Here is an 18,532-nt window from a genome sequence, read left to right as displayed (position 1 = left end):
CACCGTTTGGACGATACAGATCGTGTATACACCTTTGGTAATCGCGAGGTAGTAATCAATTTCCACATCTGCCTGTCCTTTCGTAGGGCAAAACAGTTCGGTGCATTATGATTGAGCATCTACTGCAAAAGACATAAATTAATGTAAAGCGCGTTGATACATTCGGTGTATGTATGTATGTGTCCGATATGTGTATGCTACTTTCGACTCGGCATAACGAATATATAATGAACTTTTATTAATCATTCCAAATGCGTCTCTCTCTCTCTCTCTCATTATTAGTTCCATGATCATCATCTGTCATTACTTTGCACGACGTGCTATCCTCATTTTCGATTGTATTCTATCGTTACAATCATATACTATGATAAACACCTCGTCTGTAAAGTTCGTACTATGCATACACGTTCGTCGAAACGCTGATCCGCACACATTGCACCGAAAGTCATCGTAAAGTTGTGGACTTTTGATATTCGACGTGTCGCTTTCCGTGCGTAGAACGTGCGACGATTTCATCTTCTCCTCTACGTCAATACTTAGTGCGATGTAAAACCGTGTATTTACGCGTGAACATAAATATCACATTCGGTAAAAAATAGGCTGATTTCTATAAGTGCGCGTAAGTTATTATGTGCGAGCTGAAAAACGAAAAACGTCGCGCGGACTCAGATCTAAAGGGTGCCAATCTTACGAAAGTGCGTGTTTAATTCTAACTAGATTATCGTATCTCGGAGATAATCTCGGTTATAATCTCTCTGAGAAATTAGAATCAAATCAGAGTGTGTAAATCAACAATTTTATACATCTGAATCGTTATTCTGTTACTCACTTTTATCTTCTCCGAGATATCTCTTCTTGCATGTTGTATTTAACTACGCAACGCTAATGTGGAGGACATTACATAATGTACATCAAATAGCGATATACATACATATATATAACTATTCTAGAATTGGATGAGAACGGTATATATGCATAGGGATTACAAAATTAGATACCAGGCATTTTTCTAAACGTACTTTCGGTCGGAACTACCGTCATACATGTATACACTCGTGAGCAAGGAGTGTCTAGCGAAACGATGCTCTATATAGAATATATGTATCTTAAACGGATAGGTGAAACGGATTGTATTGCCTTTGTAAGTGGTGTAATTTCTAAACACATCGGAACGATACGACATCGGACCGCGTGTTCGTTGTTTTTCTTTTTGTGAGATACGCTATATAATACAAAATATGGAAAACGGACGACCGAGAGGACCTTTTCGAGGAGCGCTTCCCGATATACGTTATGTTAGAAGCAAGTTCTCTTTGCGAATTAATGTACAATTAACCTTTATTCTTAAGTATATGGAGGAACGAAATATAATAATGACTACGCCAATGAGAGGTACTAGATTAGGAAAATATGTAAGAACATTCTACTACTACTGCTCGCTAAATATGGCTATCGTGAAGGAATACTTCGGCAGCCGGAAATCGCCTTTGGTCGAGTCGTCGCCTATATTTACATCTGTCACGCGAACGATGATCTTCGCATCTCGAAGACATTTGGGGCTTCGTCCGTTTCGTGAAAAATTCACGACGAAAATTGTTTCGGCGGATGTTCCTCTCGGCGATAATCTTCTCAACGCTCATCGTGCTCTGTGCGTGTGTTTCTCTCATTCGTTTTAAAGTATAAAACGACGGCGCACCGTCGAGTCCTCGCTGACGTCGCTACGAGAACGCCCAATGATGTATCCGCGCACGCATCAGAGATGGGACTTGTACGAGCCTGCGGGTGCTCCCTGTCAAAAGTATCGTCTAGTGGGTAAAGTCGGTCATGAGACCTCGGTGTCCGACCCTGCGATTAGATTAATTATATATGTAAACACAATATAAATTCAATTTTTTAGGTAACTTTAAACATGTAACTGTACCCGCTTCCTTAAATGTATGCCGCTCTTAACACTTCATATTTTTCAGCAAATTCGATACATTATATAATTATCTATACCTGGTCAGGAAGACTTTGTGGCGAACTCGTGTAATATATCGCATGCCATCTCAAGGTCGTTCCTGGTGATGCCTAGCGCCCTGATCACGGCGTCCTGCGCGAAACCGAGTGCCGTCAATCTCGTGATATGCTCGACATTGACGTTCTCATATGCCGCCGATTCCGAGGACTTGATCATCGGGCCACAACCACCCGGACCACCGCCTCCCGGATCGTCCCTCGCCATCATCAGTGCCCTCAGACCGGCAGCTCTGCTCGCCGTCAGATTCTTCATAACCTGATGGCTCGGACCGCAGATGACGAATGTGTTTTCGTAATGGTGATCTGATCGAATGCCAACCGGTTCCTTGCCACCGGCCTTCGGCGGTCGGGGCGCCGATAACGGCGGTGGTACTGGCGGCACCGGGTTATTACTGGGCCCTTGACTCATAGTCGTCGTCGTCGTCGTCGAACTGGTCGCGCTGAGTCGACACGTTTTCTCCGGCAATGTCGGCGGCGGCTGCGGTTGTCGCTGCGGCGTGCCACTCACATGATTTCCATGAGGACGACGCGTGCCATGGGTTCTCGCCACCGCCGTCGACGGCGGCATCGGCGGGATCGGTGGCACCGGTGACGGCGAAGAAGCGCGATGCAACATGTCGTACCTCGCCTCCGTGTTAACTGTAAGCAATGTGAAAATTTTACAACCTGGATATCGGGACAAACGCTTATCCTTGCGTATGTAAAGTCATTACGATCTATTACATATTATGTGTTTATATAATATATAACACATATAACATTAATTGAATTGTCGTATAATTATAAATTGAAGCTATCACATTTTTAATAGAGCTTTTTTTTTACGCTCGTAAAAAAATGCTTCAGAATCAAAACATTGAATCATCGCAACACCGATAAAAAGTATCATGAATTCGTTTGTAAATTTTTTATAGCTAATTACATTGTTTCTCCAGGTATAAATAATTCATTGCTTCTATTCGATACGCACAAGTTGAAAACATTTCTAGAGACTATTCTTCTATACCTTTGTTATTTTGTTGTGTATTGTCGGTGTAATTTAATATCACCGTAACCGTCGACGGCGGCGGGGGGGCATTTTCCTTCGGCACTGTGAGGTGACGGCCGTTTCTGAGATGATTGTTCGGTGTGGGCAACGGCGAAGGTCTTCTAGGCGGTAACGGCGGGCTCGGGACGATTCTCCGCGGCGGCACCGGCGAATTCGTAGGACTGGAATCGTCCTCCTCGTCTGAGTCGTCGCATACGATGAGACCACAGTTGCCATTACACAACTCCATTATGTCCTAAAACATCGACGATGGGAAAAGAACGGGTTAACACTGAATTCCGTCGTGCAACGAGAAAATACTTACGTTTCAAGTTTTTTCTTTACAAAGGCTGAATCGTGTAAATCGACGATCCTAATTTCGTACTTTTAAATCGTAAATGGAACGATGTAAATTTATTATACAGATGATAAATAATAATGAAAGTTTAGATAATTTCTGTATGTATAATAATTTTGCAGATTTCTTTTTCATGCAAACCAATTAATATTGTTCAAAATTTAGATCTTTCCACGATTGACATAAAATAATCAGAAAATTACGCAGTTTACTCTGTATGTCATAAGACGGAATAAAATTGCGCATGGAATTGATTTCATGTCGGAGAAAAAAAAATAGATATTAAAATAGAATTCATTAATATAATCAATTGAATGAAGGTATAATTTCGCGTTTATAAATTATTTCCGTAAGCACTGAGTGCTTTTAAAATCTTTTTTTTTTTTATTGTGATAATTTTATTGTAATAATTATCTCTATTTTTATTTTACAGTATATATGAAGCTTTTCTAGCAATGTTATATTAAACATATTTTATTCTGAATATTCATAATATGGAAAATTATGAAAGGACAAGTGTAATGATCGCAATCACAAATTTCACAAAAAAGGGTGATATCTAAGAAGCTATCTTTATTTTATCTTTCCAACAAAGAAGAGACGAATATTCTCTACGAAGCGACTTTTTGCAGTTGAATAAAAGCATCATGAATTGTCCGCTACGGCTTAAAAGAATTTTGTGCAGATTACGATTGAAGTAAAATATTTATATTCATTAAATGGGATCTATTAGACTGAGAGAATTTAATCGCAAGTTTCTTAAAATTGTGATAGAAAAATTATTTCATATTTTAATGATAAGAGGTATCATTTGTACGGCGTGTCATCATCGTCATCCGAGATAGAAAAATCTCTGCGAAGAGAGAGAAAAAGTTCATTGCGCCGTACTTTATGAATAAAGTGTGTGCCGATTGATCTTCTCTCATTCATCGTGGATTGAATGCAAAAATATTAATATTGCCATATTAATGTTTAAAGTAAATAATGAGCGTAATTACAAAGCGTAAAAGCGTAAAAATCGAACGGTCATAATGCATATTGTTGCCACTTACCTGCGACTTGCATATGCGGTGCGCGTGCTACTCCCTCTTCCCGGACAGGACATTTATATTACCGATTAGTGTTTGGATCATGCAGCAGGTAGAGAGCAATGTGACCCCAGTGTGTGCGGAGAGAGATAACATTATGAAATAAAACTAAAACGATCATGCGAACGATTATAACAATAAAAAAAAAATTCTCGTTTCGAGAGAGTTTCCTGAGTTACTCTGCAAGAGCAACGTGCGGAGAATCCAGCGAGAGGGATGTCGTGCGTATGCAGATACACACAATGTGCACAAAAGTAACTCGAACGTGTAATAATGATAATACCATTTTTATTATAAAAAAAAATGATTCTCAAGTCCCTAGTATTTTACAATGAATAGTAGATACTTTCGACGGTCGTAGACGCTAGAATTACGAAAAATTGGTCCGGAGCTACGCAATCAGTGAGAGCGCTTCTTCATCAAATCGCTAATTAAACTACGAACGCGCGAATTATACTGAATTGAATTGAGTAACGATCCGTAAAGTAAGTGAATCCTTCGTAAACTTTACAGAGGATTAAATTGACAATCCACCGATCTCAAATCGTGCTGAGAGTTTTTATTGAGATTGTATACTTGAATTTTTTTAGTTGCATGCATTATACAACGCGTACAAAAAGATGCCTTTAATTAGTGTCTCGCGCTATAAAACGTACGTATAATGAACCGCAGCATCGGTCGCGACAACACAGAAAACCCTCTGAACTTAATCTTTTTTTTTTTCGGTACAAGAGAGTATATATACGGAATAAATAATAAATTAATATTTTAATGTAAGAAAATAATTAACGCTGGAAACGACGTGTATTGATGATGATGTTAACGTGACGTTACATTCGTGCCTACCGCCAGCAGGTACACAATACATTCGAACGCGATACATAATTATAGTACATAATTATGATGAACGAGCTCCTTTCTCGAGTTCGCCGTTCATGTTACTTTACTTGATCTCGTCGCATATATTCCTCTTTCTTATTGTGAACGCTTAAAAATTATATTTAGAATCTTAATAATACGGAACATTTATATGTATCTTCTTCCCTTTTCCTTTTGATAAATGTCACTCTATAAAACAATCATTCGTTATCACAGTACTTAAAGAAATGTAAGTGTGATAGCGAGTATTCAAATAAATCTCAATCATCATTGCACAATCATGAGAGAAATAATGTGAACGAAAAATAATGTGATTCAATATGCAATTCAAAATGCAATTTATCGTCATCAGTTGACAATAATATCATAAATTACGCGCGCACAGTTGCTATTAAATAATAATTAAAATTTGTATAGGTTGCAGGAGATAATTTCGTATCATTTAATCGTTCATTAATTTATGGAAAATAATCTCGAATCGTGTTTATCTGTCATACTGTATCGGATGTGTGAAAATTACAAATGCAGAATTTCAATAATGCGACATTAAAATTTTTTCTCGGAATCGTAGGATTCTCCATCCTGTTTCTCTCTGTGCTTCAGATATATTAATTTAAATACAAGTCACGCGGTTATTCCATATCATTGTCTATGAATCACATACAATTGTATGCACAAATAATATGTACAAATATTTTCAGACACCAACATTCTTTCGTATGCACATACTTAAAAAAAGAGCGTTTTTAAACGCATATGCACATGCATTATGAATCTCGTGAGCCAAAAAAGATTTTTGCGGCATCAGTAAGTGAATGTAATGAACCCGCTTTGTGTGGCTGGATGCGAACCCATATATATTATACCTAATACATTTCTCCGCTGGTACATTAACACGTTATACAAGCACGGTCTAAACTCTCGATGCGATAATGCCTTATCAAATATCTCTATTATCAGATTATCGTATATAATTGCTCGAAAGCTATGGCTGCGTATGCGTAGTAGTTGTAATGATGTACAGCGATAATGGGCCAGCGTACAATAAAGTCGCCTCGTAGCTTCCAATGAAGTATGAAAAAAGCGTGTCTTACCTGAGCACGAGGCCCCGCGTAATTGATGAAATTTGTAAATTATGCGGCGTAAAAAACGATCTGAAAACGAGTGTTAGTTGCGAAAATGCGCGACAGATAAGGCTGATCGATCGAGCAATCGCTCCGTATCTATAGATTGCGAACACGTAAAAAAAGAAAGAAAAAAAGGAGGACAACAAACTCTATAGAACTATACTGTAGACACGTTCCTGCGCAATTTGGTCTCTTTTGGTCCCGGAATAGATCAACGTAAGTAACTTCTCCGATATCATATAGATGCCTGAAACTACTGCGTACCTGCTACGAGATACAATGTACAGTCATGACGATAAATTCTACGAAATGACACGTGTATACGATCGCGAGTTCTCGTGTGAAATGTATGAGGCATTCTCAAGAATGAGAGCGATGTTATACATAGAACACATTTAATAATGAAGGTAGATGCTATTCCTAGTCGGATACCTCGGTGTCGGGGTCGAGATCCCGCGTGGGAGTCGATGCATTACTGGCGGACGCCGAGTGCGCTCCAGGTCGATGTGTTCTTCGCGGGTCGAACGGATCTACGACGATTTGCTCGGTGCCCTTAATCTCAGCTCGGCAAAACGGACAACCCTGTCCCTCAGAATCCTGCAAGCAGCCAATCAAACGTTCATTAACTTAATGTATATCTATTCATATATATATATATATATATATATATATATATATATATATATATATATATATATATATACCCAAAGACATAATCCCGCTGTAAGATTTAAAACAATCACAAGTAAAAGTGAAAAAAACTAATCTGTTAATGAAATCAAATTTATTACAGAAACATTCATTATGTCGATCGATAAGTCTATCAAACAATGACATGATGAGATTATATACTGCTACCTGCCAAGCTGTAAGGCATGGAGTGCAGAGAAGATGCCCGCACGGTTCTATCCTGACGTCCTTATCGTGCTCGGCGCAGATCTTACACAACTGGAATGTGCTACCCATCTCGCAGTACAATTCGTACTGTTCCGCCGTCACTTTTATGTGCTCCTCCGGCGTTGGTTGCACCGCCCATGTCAAATCTGGATTTATATTTCGGCCGTCCGGGTATAGGTAGCTGGAAATCGAATCTTTGAAATATATATTTGATGTGAAATCTTCACGGGCGCCTGAACCCGAGAATTGGGCAAACAAACTAATTCTGAATGGCATAGGATATACTCACAAGCCTTCCCGATAGCCATCCAGCAACGCCTGGCACAGGCTCTTATTGTGTGGTATGGTTTGAAGAATATCACCGTCAGACGTGACGTAACCGATTGCCCATTGTCCCAGCCTCGTGCAACTTAATCGAAATACATAACTCCCGGGCTTGGTAATACAATATTTCTGCAAACGTGCCTTCACTTCGTCGTACGTAAGGAAAGCCACATATCCAGGGTGCGTCACAGCCAGAATTTTCCAGTTGCGTAGGAGGGTCGACCATGGTTGAAACAACCTTGAAAGTCACAACGTATAAAAATGTGCAAACTGTCCCGACTAAATAAACTGTGTGTGTGTGTGTAAAATAATTATATTTACCTTGTAAATACGTCAAATTCAAAGTTGGAGATGTAATCGTTGCACGTTAAATCTATCGTGGATTTCAGTGCCATCGCTTGCAGTCCCGAACTGATGGGATGTACTTGATTCAATTCGTGTCTGAATACCTTCCACGGTACTAACGTACTGAAAAACAAGATTATGGATAAATCAAAGATTTTTATTTCTTCGTAATATTAAAATGTTTAATTAATTTGAATATAATTCTTATAAAAGCATATAAAAAATTCCTACAATATTTATAGAAATGTGCAATTTACATCACATTAGATTTATATATGTATTATGTGTTATTATAATACATGTACAAAGTGTCTTCATTAAGATTATTTCAACTTAATAGAATTTTAATTTGAATCTTTTAGCTAAAGGTAATATTAAAAATTAAAAATTTTCCTAATTAATAATTAATGATCCTTATGAATCTTCGCTTCGACAAAATTGCATTTAAAATTCATTAGAGAATTCATTATAAAAATTATAATGTTGCGAGAACACTTTATATATTTTTATACATTTTATATATTTTTATTTTATATATTTATATATTTTTATACAATTTTTATACTTTATATGTTTATATATATAAAAAAAAAAAGGCTTTCTCTTCACACACAAATTATATTTTATAATTCATATAATATATAAAAATCATAATTACAAATTGCATCATTTTCGCCAACATTTCGACCCGACATTTAATGTTGGGAGTTACTGCGCACGCGTGCTAAAGGCCGCATCGCATCGCATCGCATCGCGTTGTCGAGATGACTAGTCAGTCAGTACGAGACGGCAGCTCCCAGGGTTCAGACGCGGCATTTCTTCCGCGTTCTTTTGGCGTGTAATCGCGTACTTTCTAACGGTAAGTTAAAATCAAGACTGTTAAGAACCCGATCATTCCACGCGAATGATTGATATCGAATAATCCAAGATATTCTTAATTAAACGGCTCGTGTACAGATACACGGTCAATCTCGCTATTTACTGCGCATAACTTTGGCGCACCACATGACCGTATCTTTTAATCGTCCCACTTGAATGGGACGTTCTATAATGAAATATAACTCGTGTGCATAAACTCGATATGCAATTTGTGTATTTCGAGAACGACGAAGAAAACATTTCGCAGTTAAATCACTCGTAGGGTCGCTTATAAAGAGGGCGCTCAGCTGATCATCGCGAACGACGCGAACCTCCGTGAAGTTGCAACCGGCGCACGATAGATGGCTATCGATCTCAGACTACACCGACTCTCGTAGAACTCGCGATTCGCAATATCCGAGTCGCTCATTGAGAAGAGTATAACCGGGTTTTATTAATCATGCTCTTTGTTATAAGCTCACAGTCTTTTATATATTCTACGGTATAATATATAGAGCTATTCTTTTTTTTATGTCTTTTATTATCCTTTATTTTTTTTTATATACGGGGAAGTATTACAAATTAGAACTAAAAAAAGCAGAACCTTCAATCTTTTTACGAGAATAATTTCGCGTCCCTCTTTTTCTTCTTTTTATTTTAATTATATAATAGAGGAAAAATACCAAAACACTAACATGCTATTTCGCTTTTCGATTCCAATTTTTAGCTAAATGTACAAAACAAAATTTTACCTCCACAAATATATTTATCAAAAAGATTATTTTTCCTATCAGATTTATATTATAATTTTATAATGTTTGATCAAACGTTTCGATAAATAATCTTTTTTAAAAGCGAATAAAAATTGAGATTTGAGAAATTAGTTAGTCTCTAAAAAACCGACATTGAAAATGATATGAAAAATAATATTTTTTAAAAGATTACTGAAAATATATAGAATATATTGTATATAAATATACATGAAATTTTTTCATTGTAAATCGAATGGATGACAAAGCGGGAGTCTCCGATATTCGATATTCTGTCGCATCAATTTATACTTTAATATCTTATTTTAAACAGCGACATTGCATAGTCATCGTGTTTTATTGACATGACAATTTGCATGACAATTTGAACTGTTTTATTATTCGTGTTTGTGTCTCGAATCGAAAAAGAATCGTCATTTGATCGCTAGACGTGAATTTCCCGCCTAAGATTATTGCATTTATTGAATTATGAGTCATTTGATTTGATTATCAAATAAAAATATCGTCAACAAACTTTTGTATATCTTCTCTGATGATAAATCTTATGGAAATATTTAAAAAGCGTAGGAGACTGAAATTTTTTATAATGTTCGCAAATTTTTTTTTTTTTTTTTTTTTACCATGCATATCTCCTTTATATTTTTTATGATGATATAAGTAAATGACGATAAAACATTCATTATCCTAAAGTTTACGTAATTATTTCCATTAATGACTCAACATAAATCAATTATAGTCTATTCTATTTAATGCTAACAACGAGATCACTTTGACTATCGTTTTTCAATAAATAATAAATGAATGTTAACCGTGTAAGGATTGATTGAAAGAGTATAAATAAACATTTAGTTCAAATATCCTCGTAAACGCCACGAACGTTCATAAAATCGTGAGGAAAAAAAAGTGTAATCGCGAGAGTAGAGCTCTTGAATATCTTATTTTCGAAGTCGTAGAACTTGCTTTACACTCTACAATATTATATCCTCTGTATATCGGCAGTTTCAGGAGCGGAACCGATATCGACGTACCGGAAATGACCATTATAAAATTCATACTACCCATCGGACTTACACACTTAGTCCGAAATTTCGCAGGCACGTAATTTGATAATTATCCGGCCCGTCTCTCCTTCTCCCCTCCTGTCTCTTCCTCTCATCTAGCGATAAACATTAATCTGCCGGTTATAAATAATGCCAATCGCAGCCGAAACGATCCGTAATCGTTTCCATAAAAAGAGCCACGCGTGTAATAACTGTCTGTGAATTATTTAGGAATGGATTTGATTGAATTTTCTGAGAGTCTCGTTTGATCCGATTATCCTTAATAATAATAATTAAATCGTGATAATTTTAAATATTGATATTATACGTCTTCGACTTGTTATTATCCATTCTCTAATTATTCATATAATCATTATAATCATTGGACATGGTTTTATCGTGCGCGTATTTTTATTCATTTATATTATTCGTCCTGCATTGAAAATAATTGCAATATGTTTCGAAAGCGATTGTTATGCATATATTGATAGCACAGTGTGATGCATGTTAAATACTATTCTTTTATCAAACACACGATAATCTTTTAACATAATGACTAAGATCTAATCTCTAATCAAAGTTGAATATTTTAATCCGCGAGATTTGTGACGTTTTAATATCATTATGTCAGTTCAAAAGCATAAACTTCAAATATCCACTATTTTTAATTTAGTTTGGAAAACCCGAGATTGCTATTAACGAATTAGCAATATCGGACTGCGAATAAAATAAAAAAAAAAAAAGATGTAAGTTAAGTGCACCGTTTACGCTTTATCGTTTCGAAGATTTAACTCTCGCAATTGCAGTTGCAGCAACGATGAACGGAAACAAGGATTATACTTCGGCCACATCGATCTACGATTTCACGGTCAATTCTATCAAGGGGGAGGAGGTCCCTTTGTCCAAGTAAGCATAAACCCGTCCGTATCGCCGATATTGTTTATGTCAAAAGGTTGTAATAAAACATTTGTCCATCGTCAGATATCGAGGTCACGTATGCTTGATCGTAAATGTCGCTTCAAAATGCGGCCTTACAGCTTCGAATTACAAGGAGCTTAACGAACTGTACGATGAGTATGCCGAATCGAAAGGTAAACTCCACGATATATACGAAAGTCAAAAATTATTCCGCGTATATAACAAAGTTTTCAATTATCTTTCCTGTTATTCGACAGGTCTACGAATTCTAGCGTTCCCCTGTAATCAATTTAACGGGCAAGAGCCAGGAAACAACGAGGATATTTGCAGTTTCGCCGATCGCCAGAAAGTAATTTTTCAAATACATCTATTGTGTTTATAAATATATCTATTTAATTTATACTGAGTAACTGTTGTATTTGATACATCTTTCACAGGTAAAATTCGATTTGTTCGAAAAAATCGATGTGAACGGAGATAAAACGCATCCTCTCTGGGCGTATCTGAAAAAAGAGCAGGGCGGCTGGCTCGGCAGTTTCATAAAATGGAACTTCACCAAGTTTATCGTCGACAAAGAGGGCAAGGTTGTCGAACGACACGGTCCTAATGTGAATCCGAGTAAGCTGAAGGGTTCTCTCGAAAAATATTTCTAAGAGAGAGAAGAATCATTTTTTTATATAATTTTTTAAAATTAATATTCTTTATCGTTTATATACGGAATACGAAATTCATAATGTATAGATTCTGCGATGCAGATTTATATAAAATGAAAGCCTATTTTTAATTCCTTTACAATATATTATATACAGTAAAATATTTTTGAATTCTTCAAGTTTTATTATATAATATAAATGTACGAGTTGTTTAAGTAACTGAACATTAATATTTTATATTTATACATTTCGTCTCGTATCCATGAATTGTATTTAAAATAAACGTGCATATTATTATATATATATATATATATATATATATATATAACTTTATTTTTATTATAAAAACTTCAAATTATTATATATATTAATTTCTTGCTTCTAATTTTACTTTTTACAACAATTAATATTAACAATAGCATTAATTTGTATCTATCTTGTATAACACGGGGTTATTTTGCGATGTCGTAGAGGAATAAAAATATGTTATATATGATGTCATATATGATCCTTCGCAAATTATAAATCACGTTTCGAAAAGTATAATTACAGAAACATAATACAATGTAAATTATATATTTTGTAAAAACCTAGGAAAGCATAATTTTTTTTTACTTCAATGTTGATCGTGTTTAATTTTAGTGTAGAGAGCAATTACTGGCTTACATTCGTATTATTAATGATTTTGGAGCTTATTTATATTATCATTGATAAATATGAAAATCTTTCGAACCTTTCTTTCGAATCTTTCCGTAAAAAAATATTTAACACATAATCGGCTTTCAGCTTTATCCTCTATGCCATTGATAGTATAAAGTTGTGTGGATTTTATACAATCAACTTTTATATGCATTTTCGGTATCAGAATAACTCCAACTTACATATTAATCATAGAATGATATAAATAAAGCAATTGTATAATCAGCTTATCACGCATAGAATTTTAAAAATATCCTGCTAAATTCTACTCTTTCGTTTGCGTGAAACAATATAAACAAAAATTTAATCATTATATTTAAAATACTCTTATATTTATTTACTATCTTAAAAATTAAATTATATCGGATCATGTGAAAATTTAATTGCGATTGTGTGCCTAACCAAAGGTGAAATCAATAACATTACTCGATAACCAATTCGATTAAAGTACACGCTTGAGAGACGTAGAATTGCTACCAATTAATTGGGAAACTCTAAACTGACACTTCCTTCGGCGGAAGTAATCGATGCATTTGTTCAACTTCCACAATGAGAAATACGACATATGAATGTAATTTCACTCGCTTCTATAACACACCCACTCTGTTTCATCGTGATAATTAGCACGGTGACGCGGCCACTTTCACGCGGCGTTTTATGTTTATTTCGCGACCTTGTCTGTTTACGGTGTCTCCGAAGCGACACTACACTTTTAGCTTAATTGTACCTTTTTAAGCGCTCTCCCGCGAGTTGTTCCCGGCGGTCGTTAAAACGTAGGACAATTTATCGTTAGATTGCCTTAAAAAGACAAACGCGCGGACATCACATCTATCAATGTAAATATATCTCTCAATGTTACAATTTCGAGATGCGACATATACTTCGTCTTTTTTTTTTTATTTATTTATTTATTGATAATCCTTTAACCATTTTATTTTAACGAAGCATGAGATAATTCGGCACGCTATCTTTTAACATATGAGGAGATTTTTCAAATTAGAATTTTCAATTTATAAACTTATTTTTTTCATTTTGGATTTTTTTTTTTTTAAATACCGAAGAAATAGTTTCTCGCGATTAGAGATTGAAGATTTTTCGCAAACTAAACTTCTCGAAGGCGCGGTTATTATTTAATAAAGTTTTATTGTCTTGAGCTTGAATCATATAATTCAGAATTTCGAAACCAAAGTATTCCAGCAGATTTTATTAAAATAAGACATTTCCCATTCTCTATATCAAGTGATCGTTAAAATTTTATGTTTCTCGAAAAGCTCGTATATCTCGCTCGTATTCGGTTCATCCGTCCGACAATTGGTCGATGCGTGGACGTAATTTGTACGAGATGCCAGGTGCCGACAGCGGCACAAGGGTAAGCGTGACGCACGTCCTGAATTCGCATCCCCGCGCTGACGCCAGGTCGGCGACGTCGTCGTCAACGACGACGACGACGACGACGACGATCGAAATAGGTCATGTCCTCCATCGTCGGGCCATAATCTCTCGGGTCGTATTAAAACGTTCCACAATACACATGCGCACGCCTGTGTATTATACGTATGCGCGGACGGATGGTGCACATGTTTAATGTAACAAAACGAAGTTGAAAGAGAGAAAGAGAGAGAGAGAGAGAGAGAGAGAGAGAGAGAGAGAGAGAGAGAGATACTAATGCTATAATTAGTCGTCCTTGCTCGTCGACAGATCCGAGGCTCGCCTCCATTCATAGAACACCGCTTTTCCAACGTCGTCTCTCCTCCAACGTGACGTTTCATTTCTCCTCGGGGGAGGGGGAGGGGGGGGGGGTAATCCCGTTCGCGATTAACAGGAAAGAGAGAACGCGATCTTTTTCGAATGTCTAAATCGAACGCTATCGGACGCTATATTAAGATATTTTCTACAATTTGCGAATGGAAGAAAAAATAAAATAATTTATCGATTTTCACATTTAAGAATGTTTTGGCTACGATAGTAGGAAAAAACTGTGAAAATTAAAAAAAAAAAGACATATTTCTTACGTTTATATTATTTGAAAAATCAAATAAATAAATCCGGATTAGAAAAAAAATTGAAGCATCACAAAACAATATGATTTTCGACGTCTTCATAAATGAAAATAGTATAATATAATTAATATTTTTTTCTAATTTATGACAAAATCATTTTGATCGTGAACACCTTGAAATTAACTGTAAGAAACAAAAAAAAAAAAAAAAAAAGTAATTTGCAGAAAGAGAAAGAGGGACAGATAATATTTTCCCACAATTTTTAGCAAATAACTTTTAGACGAGTAAGCGGATTTAAATCAAATTTTGCATTAATATTTATTAGTTTTCTTAAGAGATGTGAAAATGTTTATGTCGTTGGCAATGTTCTTTCCTTGTCAAATTTGTCAATAGGTGCTGCAATACGCGATTTTCGATAAGAGAATCAATACCTAACTTTAAACTTAAATAATTTCCAAACGGTTAAGAGAAATGTGTTCAGGTTTCGCACAGATATTCAGAACAATCTACGAAATTCTCACGTTCTTGTCAATGTTTCGACATATGACACATACATCCTTAATCAAACGTACATAATTTTCGACGCGGCGCTTCCCCCCCCCCTCCTCCCCCCCGATGAAAAATAAAGATTGATTCGTTTATAAAGGAAATAAATTTCTCTCGGAATTATTAATCGATATCGAGACACAGTGAATATTCTGTTACAAGGAAAGAAAAACCCAAACTATTAGAATCTTAGATTAAACAAAGCTGTTATATACGTACAACAGAAATATCCACGTATTAAAGCAATATAATAAAAAATTTGAAGGAATTTAGTTTAATTATGAGATACGTGCGCGCATAAATTTCGCCGTAACGACGCGCTACTTATTAAACTATTCAACTCGAGATTCTTACATCAACCTGATCGATAATTCTATCTCGTCAAGAAGATTTTCATTTCCGGCCGTTCGGATTTCTCGTATATCTCCAAACAATTTCTCCGAACAAAAACCTCTGCGTTATCTCGATTATCCTCTTGTAGAAACACGCGGGACGATACAAAGAAGTCGAGATAAAGAAAGGTTCCCTAAGCACATTTATGGGTTCGGAGAGTGGTCTCGATATGTCACCGGGGAGACCTTTGAAGGTTGAGAAACTTCACGTAAAGACCAGGTTGCGCAGAGCCCGTATTACAGGGCGAGTCCCGGTAAAGCGTGATAGATAAATTTTACTCGAGGTACGTATATTGATCTCGGGAAAAGAAAGATGATTCGAGTAAAAGTTATAGGAATATTGACAGTAATATTTATAAATGACCCTCCTCCCGTAACGATATTTTTAATATAAATAAATGATAACTCGGAGAAACAGCTTATGTCATTTCCGAGAAATGTCAATGACGAGCGCGTTTTCTCTTCGATTACGAATCAAAGATTCCTCAATTATCCGACATCCTCCTCGAGTCTTAATTAATGTACCAGTCATTCAAGTAAATGTCGAACGCGAATAAGAAGAGATAATAATACATTTAATTATACGATTTCTCGTAAAAGAGTCTAAGTCTCTTTGTCCTTTCAATGTCCCCAATTATCTTTTACAAGCATTAAAATAAAATTAAAAAAAAAAGAGGTCAACGAGAGACTGGGCAAACCCAATCCCTGATAAATGCATACAGTGAGAAGCGAATATTCTCCACTTTTATCTATGTAAATTCCCAATTAATTCGTTTTAATTCACTTGCTTTTCAACCGAAGCGTATTAGAAGCACGTAAGAGACCGATCGATAACGATGACGTAGAATAGCCTCCGCGAATTGTAATTTATATGGCAGCCTTTAAGCAGCCGATGTTGACGTATGTCAATATTGACAGTACGTTACGCTCCGCGGAGGTCGCATCCCTGGTTCCGGGAACGCGTCGCACATTTTGTTCTGCGCGAATTGATTATCAGCAAAGTTCAGCCATCAAAGGCGTCTAATTTCAACCTTAACCCTTTCCCGCCCACGTCGACGTATATGAGTTTTCCGTCCGCTCCCGCCCGCCCCCCCCCCACCCCACCCCGCTCTCCCGCACCGCATCTCTCCCTGCAACGGCGTCCCCTCTCTCGCGTAAGATCCCGTCCAGGTGCAATTACGCAATGCGCAGTAAAAATACATCCATGGAAAATGTCAGTGGAACGGCTGGAATATTACGTTTCAAGGATGCTGCGTCCGTTCAAAAGGTTCCGCATGCTCGCGCGAACCTCTCTGACACGCGTAATCAGCCGAACTCACCCCCCCCCCCACCCCTTTATCATCCCACCGGATGACATTGTCCCCGTTAAAAACTACATTTATCGGGCTCGTTTTATCGAACGGCGCTCTCTACCTCAGGATATTTCCGCACTGACATTTCCGATCCCATAGCGTGTAAATGTCGTCGCGATTTTAACGAGATTTCATAAGCGTAAGTCAACTCGATTTGATTTGATCTTCTAGCTGAATCCGCGCACAAAGGCTAGATTTATTCCAAATTCCTGACAATATCTCGATTAAAGTTAAGATCGACAAAATTCTAGGATACCTTATCTTAACTTAGCGCGCGTTAATAAGAGAGAGAGAGAGAGAGAGAGAGAGAGAGAGATCAAAAGAAAAAAAAACCAATTAATCACTTCCGTATCTCGAGTGCAATTTATCGGAAAAGATGTTTGAAATCTAGAAACAGCTGATATAATGATGTCAGAGATTTTCTATATTTATCGTTACGGAATGGATTAAAAAGAGGAGGGAGCCAAAGAGCAAAGTCGGCTCGATCTTGGGCGAACTTTAAGAAGACAGTTTAAGTCCGTCCGATAAACGTGGGCCGGTGCGCGAGCGTTATGTAGTATATGCGTGTGGTATACTCGACTCCACCTCCGTGCTCGCCGATTCATATAATTCACTCGTTTAATTCGCCTTAATCGCGACGTCACGTCCCCTTCCTTCCGCTTCGACTCACGTGCGGATGTGAGCTTAACTCCCGCCGGCCGCCGTCGAACGGGGGGAGGGGGGGGGGGGGGGAGGGAGAGAAACCCGGTCGGCCGCCTTTCGACGTCGCATCAAACCGTATGTACGACGAATGTATATAAGTTGCACGACCCCGCGCGTGACAGAGATGCATATCGGAGCGCGTTTCCTCTCGTTGAGGAATTTGCGAGAAATTCGGGTATAAAAGAAAGATAGCGACGTCATACAGGTCTCTCCTGGAGTGACGAAACTCTCTCTCCTTTTCCCCCTCTCCACATTCTCGCCCTTTCCTCTATTTCTCAATAATTAAATGTCACACTTTATCAAGACTGATACGAATTAGTTAATTTAGTCGTTGAAAGCTTCTATAGTTCGGGTATATTCTCTTCATCGCTCGTTTGTATGCTAAATCGACTTGTAGTTTTTTGAAATTTCAATTCTTTTCTTTCTTCCGTGACTCTCTTTGGCGAATTATTTAATCGAAATAACGCGGTTTTTTTTTTTTTTTTTTTTTTTTTTAAGAATATTACGTCATTCCATAATTTGTAGGTGTCTGTGTACG

At 36.9% G+C, this 18,532-nt stretch overlaps 2 protein-coding genes and 1 long non-coding RNA gene across 5 annotated transcripts in view; 2 read left to right on the top strand and 1 right to left on the bottom strand.

The window, feature by feature from the left end:
• Positions 1–1,320: 1,320 nt before the first annotated feature.
• Cbl (E3 ubiquitin-protein ligase CBL) overlaps positions 1,321–18,532 on the bottom strand; it is a 30,221-nt gene continuing 13,009 nt past the window's right edge. Inside the window, exons 2-8 of one of the 2 annotated variants that reach the window (XM_070314086.1) lie at positions 8,041–8,187; positions 7,685–7,957; positions 7,354–7,576; positions 6,931–7,095; positions 3,026–3,302; positions 1,999–2,658; positions 1,321–1,845 (exon numbers count right to left, since the gene is read on the bottom strand). In XM_070314086.1, the coding sequence (XP_070170187.1) occupies positions 2,003–2,658; positions 3,026–3,302; positions 6,931–7,095; positions 7,354–7,576; positions 7,685–7,957; positions 8,041–8,187 (1,741 nt within the window). In that variant the 3' untranslated portion in view covers positions 1,321–1,845; positions 1,999–2,002. The remainder of the gene's footprint in view (positions 1,846–1,998; positions 2,659–3,025; positions 3,303–6,930; positions 7,096–7,353; positions 7,577–7,684; positions 7,958–8,040; positions 8,188–18,532) is intronic. The other variant, XM_070314087.1, reaches the window with a different exon arrangement.
• LOC138943342 (uncharacterized) lies at positions 4,739–8,374 on the top strand. Its single transcript, XR_011448458.1, has 4 exons — positions 4,739–4,759; positions 6,073–7,130; positions 7,292–8,017; positions 8,109–8,374. It is a non-coding gene; the product is annotated as an uncharacterized lncRNA (long non-coding RNA).
• LOC138943341 (glutathione peroxidase-like 1) lies at positions 8,816–12,606 on the top strand. 2 transcript variants are annotated; one of them, XM_070314088.1, is made up of 6 exons: positions 8,820–8,923; positions 10,692–10,786; positions 11,539–11,638; positions 11,714–11,823; positions 11,908–11,999; positions 12,088–12,606. In XM_070314088.1, the coding sequence occupies exons 2-6, from the start codon at positions 10,726–10,728 to the stop codon at positions 12,301–12,303; spliced, it is 579 nt and encodes a 192-aa protein (XP_070170189.1). In that variant the 5' UTR covers positions 8,820–8,923; positions 10,692–10,725; the 3' UTR covers positions 12,304–12,606. The 2 variants fall into 2 exon arrangements, with proteins under 2 accessions (XP_070170191.1, XP_070170189.1); XM_070314090.1 differs by lacking the exon at positions 10,692–10,786 and having other exon boundaries at positions 8,816–8,923.

Source organism: Polyergus mexicanus, unplaced genomic scaffold (genome assembly GCF_030449975.1).
Source record: "Polyergus mexicanus isolate NDT 795.1 unplaced genomic scaffold, iyPolMexi1.0 SCAF_26, whole genome shotgun sequence".
In the NCBI taxonomy this organism is placed as follows: domain Eukaryota; kingdom Metazoa; phylum Arthropoda; class Insecta; order Hymenoptera; family Formicidae; genus Polyergus; species Polyergus mexicanus.
This window is presented reverse-complemented; position numbering and strand designations above follow the sequence as displayed.